Source organism: Cornus florida, unplaced genomic scaffold (assembly GCF_030987335.1).
Source record: "Cornus florida cultivar Cherokee Brave unplaced genomic scaffold, ASM3098733v1 CherokeeBrave_3.0.0_Hap2_Chr07, whole genome shotgun sequence".
NCBI lineage: Eukaryota > Viridiplantae > Streptophyta > Magnoliopsida > Cornales > Cornaceae > Cornus > Cornus florida.
The window spans coordinates 20,783,486-20,797,630 of NW_026775577.1; the positions used below are offsets into that span (position 1 = coordinate 20,783,486).

The 14,145-nt window shown below is 33.8% G+C and overlaps 2 protein-coding genes across 2 annotated transcripts; both read right to left on the reverse strand.

Annotated features, from left to right (window-relative positions):
• Positions 1–1,470: 1,470 nt before the first annotated feature.
• LOC132266749 (BES1/BZR1 homolog protein 2-like) lies at positions 1,471–3,657 on the reverse strand. The gene is made up of 2 exons (XM_059767734.1): positions 3,346–3,657; positions 1,471–2,688 (listed from the first exon to the last, which is right to left on the reverse strand). The coding sequence occupies exons 1-2, from the start codon at positions 3,568–3,570 to the stop codon at positions 1,957–1,959; spliced, it is 957 nt and encodes a 318-aa protein (XP_059623717.1). The 5' UTR covers positions 3,571–3,657; the 3' UTR covers positions 1,471–1,956.
• Positions 3,658–7,760: 4,103 nt separating this feature from the next.
• On the reverse strand, positions 7,761–13,142 carry LOC132266750 (NEDD8-conjugating enzyme Ubc12-like). The gene is made up of 6 exons (XM_059767735.1): positions 12,990–13,142; positions 11,534–11,644; positions 8,831–8,939; positions 8,560–8,638; positions 8,335–8,451; positions 7,761–8,248 (listed from the first exon to the last, which is right to left on the reverse strand). The coding sequence occupies exons 2-6, from the start codon at positions 11,637–11,639 to the stop codon at positions 8,111–8,113; spliced, it is 549 nt and encodes a 182-aa protein (XP_059623718.1). The 5' UTR covers positions 11,640–11,644; positions 12,990–13,142; the 3' UTR covers positions 7,761–8,110.
• Between the last annotated feature and the right edge of the window lie 1,003 nt (positions 13,143–14,145).

The following is a 14,145-nucleotide window of genomic DNA, read 5'->3' on the forward strand; positions in this document are numbered from 1 at the left end:
TTCTAGGTTTGTCTGCACATGATCAATCTCATAACTGTTCAGTCACATAAATGAGTACATACTACTCCAATTCTTGTTGGGAATTATATTCACTTTCTTTATTATGATTAAAAAATGATTATCATAAACTGAATCTACATTCTTAAGCCCCCACAAATCAAAGTGTCACTTTGGTGAAACTCTAGCATCTTTTTTTCTCCTTTTTATAAGCTAGTGGAAGACCATGCATTAAAGAATCGAAGTGATGGACTAAAAAAAAAGTGACGGACTAAGGAAAAACTGAATAAACTAGCAGTTTTATATGGAAGTGAGTGAAATACTTCAAAAGCTTTGATAAATCATGTTGTTGAGCCGGTGAAGTTTCATGTTGATTGCAATCAAATAAACATGAAAAAAAGGAGTTTCCTGTGATAAACCAAATAATTCAACATGTTAACTGTCCAATCAAATGTTCATGCATCCAAACACCAGATACAAGTCTTTGGTTTTCCCCAACTCCACTGCATTTTCTAATCATATTTACGAACGCCACTCCAGCAGACGATATGATATTGTCCGGTTTAAGTCAAGACCTGCACAATTTCTCCATACAATATTATGATATTGTTTAATTTAGGTTAGAACTCACAGATAGTATGATATTGTTCGATCTAGATCAAAATTAGCACTTCTCTATCATATGGTATGAGACTCGCACGGTTCTGTTCTTAAATTTTATTTCAGGATTAATCTGTCCAAGTATCTCAGTAAAGAAATGTGAAACCAAAGGTATAAAAAATACATATCACATTAAAAGGGCCCACTTTATGTTTTTGTCTTAAGATGCCTAAGTTTGACCAAAAGGCAACAAATTGCATAAAGCAGAATGTGACATATGGATAACCTTCAAACAGCAAGAAATGGCCTAAGCATGAGAGAGAGAGAGAGTCCCTTTCACATCTATCTCAATTTTCCTTCACTTTTGCCCTCCCTTTCATACTTGTTCTTTTCTTCTTGTCCATATCACTTTTTCTTGAATATTTTTACTGCCTATTTCACCCTTTTTCTGTTTGTACCATTCAATAGATGAGACCACTCTGGTGGAGCATGGTGTTTTAACATTTCAAGAATCTAGCACTATCAACTTTGATTATCAAAACAATTCCATTACTACCAACAAAAAAAGTGCCACAAAATTGTTGAACCTGCAACAATCAATAAAACAAAATGATATCTAATCCGACTGTGGTTTGATGTGAGTGAGGACCGACGTCACAAAGATATCATTATATCAATGGTGGGGCTGACATCAGCCCCACCCACATAAAAGCAGTCAGAGTTGTCAACTTCGACTATCGGACTACACATCATTACTCATCAATGTCAACAAAGTTCAGGTCTATAATGAATGGGCCACAGAAAGAAAAAAAAAAAAAAATTATTGTGCCAATTGCCAGTAAACACGAGGAGGAAAAATGAGAGGTAAAGGAATTGCATGCCAGAAAATAGATCCTATTAATAACCATCAACTAACTTGAGGGTTTGAGTTTGTGTTTCTTCACACTGTCTACAAAATCCTCAATAATATATATCACACAATCTCTGCATATGAAGATTGGGAGGCCATTGCAATAACAATTTAAACATGGTCCCATTATCAGTTAAGGATTTAAAGAAAAAAGTTCTAAACATAACCTCGTGATCATTTGCTTCTGTCGTTCCACTGCATGAATATTGAGAATCACAGTCCTACACAGCCTGCCCCAAACCTGATCTTCACCAGTTGAATTGAATAGTGGCTCCATGAGAGAAGATTATACGATGCATCAAATTTGAAATCAACGTCTCTCCCAGAAATCTTAGAGCAATACCACACAATTGGCTCCTAATAATGGAGTGACCTCTTCATTCGAATAGATGATAAAAGCTCTTTGCACTTCTTATTACGTTTCATGACCCATACGAATAACAAGAAGCTTAACCGCGGGCCTTTCCATTCCCAAGTGTGAGCTCCAAATCATCCACCCCAATCTCATGTATTCTCTCACCCTCCCATGCCTTCACCGTGCCACTCTCGAACTCAAATTCAGAGCAACGCCCCCTTTTTGCCGCAGCTCCCCAGCCCAATTCTCCATGCCCTTCAACTGCATCCCGGATAGAACTCTGCTTAGCCAAAGGGTTTACAAGATTAAACGTAGGGGAAGATGGGGCAGCTGGAGGTGCCGTCGTCTGGAAACTGACCCACTGATCCGAATCAACAGCAGAGACATCAGACTCGTCACATTCCGGAATTGTGGCAGGTGCGAGATGGTGGCGGCGGGTGGGACTCGCTGGGGCAGAGGCAGCGAAAAGGGGATGGCAGAATGAGTGCAATGAACCATTGTAAAGCGATTCCCAATCAGGTTTTGGCTTCGAGCCTCTCGAAGTTGGGGAAGAAAGAGGCGGGGTCACCGGTGCACTGTTGGATATACGAAGTGGCGGAAGAGAAGTGGGAATGGAGGCTAAGTTTTGGAGGAAAGGGAGAATGTAGGATGAAGGGTTTCCATCGAAACGAGAGGGGCTCGGAAAGGAGGATGATGAGGGGCTGGCATGGTAAGAAGGTACTGGACTTGGGAAGGAGGAGGATGTTGGGCTTGGTTGGAGTGATGAACATGCAGTACTTATGTTTGTTGAAGTCCCTGCAATCTCAGCTGGGGGTGGGTTGCATCCCTGTTAGAGGTCACAACACAAAGTCAAGCACAAGGTTGGATTAAGGGACTAAATGCATCAACAATCTGTTGAATTAAATGGTACCTTTTTCCTTTATGTCTTCTAATGGAAATGAAAAATTAGGACAATCCATGAATTTGAACCCAAAAAAAAAAAAAAAATACAACACCTCAATACATAATACTAAAATTGCCTAAGAAATCAGCAATAGTAGAGCAAAAAGCACCTTCATAAACCTCAAAGATCCCATTTTTTTCCAAAAAAAACCCATATAGGATTTTAATCAAACAGAGAGAAAACAATACAGGCAATCCAAAAGAAAAAAGGAGAACTTTAAAATCCATGAAACCAAGTGAAACTAATTGAAATTTTCCAAGAAAAAACAGCTTAGAAAGTGAGAATTGAATGAGACGCTCACCAAATTCCGACATCAAAACAACACATTTCACACATAAATAAGAACATACAAAAAAAAAACCAAAGATCAATAGAAATCATTATAAACAGTGAAAATAAATGGGTAAAACGCATGAATATAGATCTGATTTAACATATATGAAGAAACCCATTAATCACAAGTACACAAACACAAATTTAGTGTGTTAATGAGAGCATTGATGAGCAGAAATTTGGGGAAAGAAAGGGAAGGAATTAGACCTTGCGATAGGTGGTTCCATCTTCTTGGACGACCCAACCAGCTTCGACACAGAGGGCTTTCAAGACCTCATTGTTGTCGCAGTGTTTGGGGAGCTTGAAGTTTCCCTGAGCTCTGAGGCCTGCGTATATCTTGGCGGCTATGGCTCTCCTCTTCCTCTCTCTCCTCTTGTTGTTCTCTCTCTCCTTCCACGTCGGCAACCGCCCCGATGATCCGCCGGCCGTCATTCTTCCTCCGGCGACTCCTCTCTCTCTCCAACACTTTCTTTATTGGAAATGTATAACAAATGCTTGCCTCTCTTGGACCCTTCTTCCTCCTTGACTCAAGAATTTATCAAGTGGGGGATAATATGGTAATTTCAAAATAACGGTTGAATAGTTTGTTAAAAAAAAATACAATAAAATATGATTGAAAAATTGTCACGTTCAAAATTTATGACATCAACACCATTATTTTAATATAAAATAGGAAGATTGAAATTATGAATTTTTTTTTTAAGAAAATAAAAGAAAGAAAAAGTATTTTATTAAAAAGTGAAGATTTTTCTGGTTTCTTTAGTTGTTTGAGCGCAAAATATTTTTAAAATTTTTGGAATTTGTTTGTCGTAAAACAGGAAGAAAAAATTTTTTGATAAATTATTTACACGTTTCACTTTATAAATTCGACCACAATATCGACTTAAATTTTTATCAAACATTAAAAATTAAAAAATATATTTTATTTAAAAAAGATAATCCTTTATAAGAAATATTTCTTTGAATTAACTATTACTTTTGTTATTTGTAATTCAAAATGGTCCTAAATTAAATGTCACTTCTAATAGACACTTAATTCATAAGGGAAGGAGTATATTTTACGCAAAAGTTAAAATCAAAGGGAGAGCAGTAGTGTGAAAACAAAAAATGGGTTGAACCGCAGTGGGAAACTGACCAATGGTTTGTTGTTTTTGTTGGGCTGCGATATGGAAGCCTCCATGATTGACATAAAGTTGTGATTGGAGATTTCACAATCCAAACAATCTCAAGTAGGGACGCCGATAAGGTACTAGACTACTAGGGGTAGCATGATCCTACTATCATGAGCCTCGTTACTATTTTATTTTATTATACTATTATTATTTTTTATATTTTACATTTCAAAAAATTATTATATGATCTTCGTTCAATTACTATGTAACACTTTCAATAAATATAAGTTTTAATTAGATTTTTGTTGAAGTATCATGTTAAGATTGATTAGGGAATTTCAATCTGAAGTGGTTGTTGGTTATATTAAAAGTAATTAGTCCAGTTAAATGAAGACACGTAGCAATTGTTATAAAAGGTTTGTGAGATTAAAAGGAGTCCACACTAGGATTGGGATTTGAAGAAGTAGAGGAGTATTGAGATTAAAGTTCCTAAAAACATGCATAGGAAGTTTCTTCTAAAAGCTACGATATAACCATTACCAATTACACGGCTCAAGTTTTTTGAATAATATGATATCAAAAAGTACAATTACATGGCTCATACATGGAAGCTTCAGAAGAATTGAAGAGAATAATGCGACACATTGCGCAGATGTATCCAATTCACTTGGAAGGATTTGAATATTACAACAATGGAATTATTTTATAAACTGTCATTTCATAATTCTATAAATAATGTTGTAACACAAATCGGTTGATGTAAAATTCCAAATGTCAACTGGTTTCTTCAAACCGGTTGACATCTAGCCCATAGACGTCAATGTGAAGTCTCGTTGTCTGTCTCTTCTCCGACTACAAGAATTGTGTTTTATGCTATTCCTTTCCATTTTATAGCTTTATTTTGATGCTTCTCTAGGTGCTGGGGATTGGTGTGACCATTGGAAACAATGTGTCTCTTGCATGCCTGTGTATTTCACGGGGAAACACACTTCAAGAAACTCATCCAAATACTTATAAGGTTCTTCATTTGGAAGTCCATGATAGTTAGGAAGCATTTGAATGGTAGTCTTATGAAGTATTTTAATGAGACATGAATTAAATCGAATAATGTTATGATATTGTCTACCTGGTATGAGTGTTATGAGGTGACCGGATAGCCTGTTTTTTTTTTTTTTTTTTTTTTTTTTTTTTTTTTTTTTTTTTCCCTCTCTCTTAAAAGGCCTGTTCAACACACACAACTACAACAACATTTCAATGCAATCTATCTTTTCATTACAATGCAATTTCAATATGTTTAGCCTAAGTCCTACACTTTATTACTTTACATTTTAGTATTGTACATTCAAATCATTTACTTGCAAAAGTAAGGTACTTCTTCCTAGCCAAATAGCAGTCCCGAAGTCTTTTTTCAAAGGTAAAAAGAATCCAGATTTGTTCATTTTAGACCTCTTCACAATCGTTTGGTCTTATAATCTTCTGAAATATTGTTTAAATATTTCTTTGAAAGTACAGCAGTTTATGACACGTCCATCGAATTCCATCGAAACCAACTATTTTTAAAGGCGAAATAACTATATAATAATTTCTTTTAGATTTGAGTGTTCAAGGTACATTAATCTTATGATATTTAAATAAATATAAAATTAAATTATGAAGACATTCATAAATGTTGAACACATGTCTAAAATTGTCCTTGAAGTATCTGATACTTGCACGACAACATTTGAGAAGTTTCCATCTTTCTTAGTATGATTTTCATTGAACATTTTGTCTTTTGGCATTGATTAATTAGTTTTTTTTTTTTTCCCCCAATTTTGATAAGCATTTTAATGGAATAAATATGGAACTGCTTTATCCATTATCACTTAATGCATGTCATTAAGATTTTGTCAAAAAATTATTAAATAGTCATGAATTATGTATCCACTAAGTGATTTAATTTAATTATATTATATATTATTACACATTTATATGAGTTTTACTGTTTTTAAATCACACGTGGTGTGTTGTGTTCCGTCTGATGACTTTGAAAGGTACATAAATGGACAAAAAATTGATGGGACCCAAAGACACACTGAAGTCATCATTTTTTAAACAGCACAGTACTTTTTGCAGTGTCAGTCGCCTCCACACACACTCGGACATTCTACGTGTCGGCTAAACCGAGTTGCATGAGTGTGGTCCCGTCAATTTTTTTTTACAGTAATGCCCCAAGTCGGCTCAAACATGAGAAACTCAGTTATTTTAAATATTCAAAAAATCGAGTACGTTAAAAGATAAAATAAATTACGTAGTATAAATATCACATTCCTTATAAATTAAAATTGTATCATACGTAGTACTGTAAAACATAAACAAACAGTCATGATACTGTAGTAGTTGACGCAAATAGCAGTGGCCAAGGCACGCGCGGGAAACAGCCAAGCATGATGGAGATGGGTCAGCTAGCTGTCCATCAACCAACACAATTAAGGATGGCAGCGGTTTGGGCGAGTGTATCTTTTTTTTCATTTATGCAATCGTTTAACAATTTTATTCTGTCCTTGTCCAAAATCACAAAAGTAGAAAGTCTTTTTGCTCCATTCTCTTTAACATTTTTATTCCTGTAGATACCCGTCCCATCTTATTTAAGACTATAATTTATTTATTATTAAAATAAATTTGTTCTTTTTTTTTTTTCCCTCGTCTTCAATTCTTCATCATATCATTATAACTTTCCTTCTAATCAAATTCATTTGTTACTTTAATATTGTTATATAAGATATATACTAATAAAATAATGGTACTTATATAATTTGTCTATTTAAATGGAATAGGGCGGTGTAGGGCGACCACCTTCGCCCCGGCACCAAATCCGGGTGAAGTTTTATTACATCAAAACATCCCCACTCAAAAAAGCTAAACGACGGGATGGGACAAGTAATTGCGAGACGGGCCCACTCGTGTAGTAAGTGGGACTATAAAAATAATATTACTGTAAAAATAATAATTTTTTATTTTTTACAAAATAAATTATTTTGAAAGTCCGCTAGAAATATAATAATACTATGGATATTATTTTCTGATATTAATATCCAAATTTAAACCAAATTATGTTTAAAATGGCTAATATTATTTTGTAAATAGTTCATGACATATCAGATTTTTTTTCTTTTTTTTTTAGCTCAAACCTAAATCACCAAATTAGTAATATTGTGTAATTTAACATTGTAGCTAAGAAATTAAAGCAAATTTTCAATTTAACGAAATAAATTTTGGTTATCAAATATGGTTCCGATTTCTCTACAACAAAAGTGTTTTGATATTAACGAAAAACATAAAACCTAAAACATCGCATGCTCGCTGGAATGTACAAATCACAATAGAACCTTACTATTACGACACTTGGTACTGATTCTTTTGGAGATTAAATAAGGCCCTTGAAGAACAATCTGATATTAACATATGGATATAGCTGTTGTATAGTTTAACCATTACCAGAAAAGCATGCCACAGAAGCCAAAAGAGGTGTGTTCAAAATACCTTGCATAACCTAATGAAAAGTTTCTTTTCTAGATCTCCAAACACACACCCCCAATCTCCAATATTAAGAAAGGGCGGGAAGGTTGGGTAACAAAAAAATGCATAGAAATCTGGAAAATATTGTTATGCATTACCAGAAGTGAAAAGCAAACATTGCCACTAAAGTCATAAAAGTTATAGCTAATAATTTTAGGGGTCTTGGTTCCATGGCATTCTCAGAATTAATGCCTCAATTCCACTTCAGAAAGTCGATGCTATTTTGCGATTAAGATTTACAAACCAGGGCCTTCTAGCATTGATGATGTACGTTGATTTACACTTGATGCTGCTGAGAAAAGCTACATGGTTCGCGCAAACAGTGTCTGCCCCACATATCCACCGGACATAGCTGTTCTTACATTGGATCTAAACATCTTTGGGTTATCCCTAAGCACTTCAGCTGCTTCATGATTGAGGGGATCCTCGTAATTTGGTTCCTGCACACATATATAATGATAATGAGGTGCAGATATCCTACAGTTAAAAATTCACAGAGATTTACTTACAATGAATCAAATTATACCGTGAAAAGATGATACAGTCCATAAACAATAGTGTTTATGCTAAGGACAGGTTTCCAATCCTCTCGTAGGATGTTGAGGCAGACGTTCCCATCCAAGTCAATATTAGGATGATAGACCTGGGTTTTGGATGCAAATATTAACTTAAGCACCAATCAAAATGAATAGCAATCATCTTTGAAAAAGATACTGGTGGCCAACAAAAAATAATACAAACTGAGCTCTACCTTGGTCTTGCACTTGACCTTTGGTGCCTCATGTGGGTAGATAGAGGAAACTTGGAAGGAAAACGAAAATACGCCGTTTCTGTAGGGAGAAGACAAAGGTTATACAACTAAGTATTGCTTTCAATGCTAAACAAAAATTCGATATAGGAAATCTCTTTTCTACAAAAAGGGAATGCTTACCCGAAAAAATTATGTAAACAAATGAAATAGTAACCATCATGCTAGTTATTCCAAAGAAATAAAAAACAGATGAAGTCTAAATTTTACTTACACATAGTATCCCTCATCAGGTCGAATAGAGATCTCAAAGTTCATTAAATCATCCTTGCCATTTGGGAATTTTATGGTACATGATTTTGGTAGGTTAAGCTCGCTGATGTCTACAAGATGCGAAAATGTCAAATGAAGCATAAGAACCTCCAATATGAGAAAATAATCAAACTTCTGGAAGAAACTACATGTTTGTACTTGAGAACCTAATTTGAATACAAGCTAAACCAATGCAGGATAATGGTTACATCAATCAGAAAACTGCAGGAAACATAAAAAATAAACAAGAGCAGCATGAGAAACTGTCCAAGACACCAAATCGTTTTGTAAAATAAGTCTTCTTGATACAAAATAAAAGGTGCACAGCACCAGCCTTACTAGCTCCCATTTGGACTCTGGTAAGGGTATCAAGTGCGGGTGTGCATCTATATTATCCAAATGTCAGGCCTCTACTAATCACAAATCCTGGAACACGGGAAAAAGTGTCCAAAAGCTGAATTAGGGTATTTGGACGCGTACTACACATGCAAACTAATTATATCTTGTGTAAAATAGTGTAATGCCTAGTACTGCTGTTTTTTTAAGAATATACTCCATTATGATTTTGATGTAATTAAATCTGGTAGAAAAAGGAAATGGTATATATGTATATATATCAAAATTAAAAAACTCTTCTCTGCTATCAAATTCAAAATTTTACTTCTTTAACGTACATGTGTTGGACATTTATCTCATACCCATACCCATGTCCCATTGTGGACTTGAAGTAAATATTCCAGGATATCTAATCTATAGTATAAGTAAATATTCCAGGATATCTAATCTATAGTATAAGTCACTTGTCCAACTTGAGTATAGCATGGGCAATAACAAAATATGCAGATTAACAAGAAATCAGAGTCATAAATTATTCAAAAATCAAACTGGACCCTTTACAGCATGCTACTTGTCTCCCAGGCTCCACAGCACAGAATGGAACATAAGCATGATAATACTTCATCTTGGCAGTGAATAAAGAAATATTAGTTCTTGAAATTCGAATTATATCGGTCAAAAGTCTTATAATTAAAAAGAACTTAATGAAACAAAAGCCAACTGGTTGTAACTTAAAAAGTTAGGCAACCGACATACATGTCCATAATTTGGGTGTAAAGTTTAAAAAAGTATATTGAGATGACAAGTGGCAATACAAAAAAGTTTTGAACAAAAGAATGTGTAAGAGAGAAGATGAGAATCATAATAGAACCAATGATGGTCAAAATGGGGGGAAGTTGTCATATAGCTGGTTTGGCCTTGTGTAGGGAAGAACATGGTGTGAAAATAAGGAGGAGCAAACTCAAGTTGATGATTCAAGGAAGACAATACAAAGGCTAAAAAAAGACTGACATGCAGTAGAAAGACAGAACCTACAATTTAACAGAGAATATGGCTCTAGATAGAGCTCGATAATGAAAAGAATTGTTGTAGCCTTGCTAGCCAAAGTAGTTGGGATCCATTTTAAATTAGAAAATCATGATACTTTTGTCGTACTATCCAAAACAAGAGAAAGAACTGAACTGTGAACCAGGAGGTCCTGTTGACATTATAGACAACCCTAGAAATGACCCAAGATTCAACAAATCATATCAGTTTATAAAACCAATATGATTTGTAAATATAAGTTGAAGTGTTGAACTACTAGAAACTGAAAGAGTTCTGAAAGAATTGTTTAAAACTAACCAAAGATCTATACAGCTTACCATTTTTTATCTTTCTTACCATTGGTCATATGATATATAAGGACCGCTACAACAAAAAGGTACTATACCCTTGGTCGCAAAATATCAATTTCTTGTTGAAAGTAAGATACTCCAATTCAGGGGTCAAAGAGTTCTATAACAACGATCTTGGTGGAAAAAAATTGTCAAAGAAAGATCTCACTGAATTATACTGGATCCATGAATCTATGAAATAGTTATAATTCTTAACATCTCAAAATCCATCTAAAATCAGGGATTTGAAACAAAGTCCTTTCACTGATTCCACCTGCACTACTTTGATTTCTAATAAGGATTTTATTTCAATTGAAATTTCATAATTCACCATGTACAAGGATCCTGTTAGAGGATGTTGTTGCTAGATTGATTGAGATCGAGAAAACAAAGCAATATGGGAATTTGCACTTTCTTGCTCAAGCTTGTTCTTAATAGCTTCTTGACTTTTGGTTTTACCTTACTATTGATAAGCTTGGTTGTGAAATAGAATGAAATGTTAAATAGCCCATTTAGCCAGTTCGAATTGGCTTCGTTGGTAAGACATAAGCATGTACTATATTCGTTGGAGTCCCATTGCATCAAATTCAGGAGAACCAAAAGTAGGCCATGGTTCAATGGTTAAAGTGCCAATTTATATTGTATAAAGTCCAACGGGCATACCATTGTCCGATCAAATCCAAACCAATTTGATCTATTCCTGAACTCAAAAAATAAATAAACCCTGTTTATTATTATTATTTATAATTAAAAAAAATAAATAAATAAATAAAAACCTTCAATTGACCTCCCTGCGATATAGCTCAAATTACATTTTTTTTTCCTTCCAACAATGCTCAACAAAAACCTACCAAAAACTAAAATAAACCTATTATAGGATAACAGAAGCATAGTTCCTGTCATAGATAAACAAAATAAAAAATGTGCCACAGAAAAAAATATGGAATAAAAACCTTTATGAAGACGCAATTCCCCAGCACTTTGCTTCTTGATGGGAACCCTCCCATGGGCATTTTCAGCTTCTCTTTGCTTCTCCTTTACTTTAAACAGCCTAATCATTGTTCCTGCATAAAACATTTAGGGGGGAACATCATTAACCTGCAAGGCATATATGCTTCGCTTTCACACAAATTGCATGCAGAAACAATCGGGAACCAACCCAGGAAATTGGGTTTTTTTTTTTTTTTTTTTTTTTTGGGGGGGGGGGGGGGGGGGGGGGTTTGTAATTTCAAGGGGGGCAATATGAAAATTTAATAGGTATGTAATTCAAAATAAGGAAATTAGTACTATTAATACTATAAAAAAAAATTCAGGGGGGCAATTCCCTGGCAACAATGTTACATATACATATATATATATATATATATATATATATAAATAACAAATACAAAAATACCTTTGACACTGCAGAGCAATATCCACTGAAATACAAGAACAAGTTTCACCATATCAAGAAAACAAACAATTAAAAGTGAACAAATACAACACTGAACCATGTGTATTATCAGTTTCTCCTGAAAGCATAACATGGACTTGTTTGATGCACTGTTCTGTCATCTTGTACACTTAATCATTAAGGGCCTTAAATAATCAGTCATACTACTTTTTTGTATATTTTTACTAATGTCATAATTGAATCTTGTCAGACACCATATTCATGATTTCATGACATTCAAAACAGACGAAGCTTATATTTCAACTCATAATCAAGGTTGTTAAAATCGGGATTTTATGTAGAATCATGTTGGGCTCCGTAGAATTGGAATCGTAGAATGATAAGATTCTACCAAATTGTAAAAAAAACAATTCAAACTAACTTCTTAAGCAATAATAGTTGTAAACTATAGCAAGAACATAGCCAAAACACAAATAATAATAATAATAATAACATTCCTACAATGTAAAAGATAATGTAGCTCAAAAGGATGATAAATTCACAGCAGATTCAGAACTCAAAAAATCGGTACAGAAACAGAACAAAAACAGAACAGAAATCAGAATTTCTCTCTCTATATATAAATAAAAAGACATATATAGTTCACTCCGGCAATTTTCATCACTTATCTTTAAACTTTGTCATTGCAATTAATTTCTCTCTCTCTATATATAATTACATATAAATACACAGACATATATATTTATATCCCCATTGCTTGCTAAGGTTGTGAACTGAGGTCTATAGACTCTATAGATATAGGATTATACTTATAGTCAGTCAGATTGGTATACAGATTACAGACACTTGTGATATTGTGGGTAGTACCAAAGGATTGCGTTCCAAATCAGGGCACGATGAGAAGTCAAATTAAACTTTCAGATTAACAGATTCCCAAAAAAAAAACAGAGAAAAATTTCAAAGTCCAGAACAGAAAAGTTCAAACAATCAAACATAGGAAGTTAGGAGCACACCTTGTTTAGACTTCAGAAAAGCTGTAAGGAGGAGGCAAGGAGCTATCCAAGGCTTTTGCGATGTCCAGTTGTCGGAGGCAAGGAGCTAGGGCTTTCGCGAAGAGAGTCGTCTGCCAACTCTGCACAAAGAAAGCTAGGGCTTTGTAACTTTGTTATATAGTGTTTCCTACTTGGTGCACGTTGACAAATCTGGTAAATTCATAATTTAAATTGAAATATATATATTAATAATTAATTAATAACTAATACCAATGCATTCTAGTGCATAGTAAGAAAAGGAAAGCTATTATACACCCACCAATTATTGATATGGTATTATTATAAGTGGGAGAATCCAATCCAATAATTCGTAGGTGTGCAGAACCTCTCCTTTTCTGAAGAGGATTATTGTCCCGAAATAAATCTTCTTACACATTATTATTTGCAAACAAACAATATTCTAAAAGAAAATATTAGAGCAACTGAAGTGTAACTCTCATTTAAAATACTCAAACTTAAGCAAATATTCACACATATAATTAAACCATACTAATAAATTCCATACCATCTCATAAAAATATATATATTTTTTAATTGCTTGCCACACATCTACCTCAAATAAAAGCATTTAATAATATATATATACACACACATAAAAGCTATAACAATCGGATTAGCTGAAAATTAAACAATTATAATCTAAAATCAAAAGGAGATTTTTTGTGAATCGAACAGTTTTACCCAAATCATAGAAGAAAAAAGAGTTAATAATTGAGTTGTGACCTTTGAGAATAAATAGTTTATACTTGATTTGTTTACTTTGTTTGCAAATCTATGAGTATACAATATAAACTATGAGTTTGTGTCAATGGCTTTAATGGAATCACATTATTGGTATAATTTATTGTAATAAGAGTTTGCGTTAGGCATGCATTTATTTTCTTGTATTTTAATAAGTGCAATAATTTTGCACAAAGCTTTCAAAGAACAAACTCCAAGATGTTTACATCTAATGCAATACAATAAATAAAACTATTGTCAATTAAAAATATATATATATATATATATAGCACATAAATAGATTGATTATATTAAACTTACTCAATAATTGAGCAAGAATTTGTCAAGTAGCTTGGGACTTTTGTGCAAAAAAACGGATAACTACAACTTTTCAAAA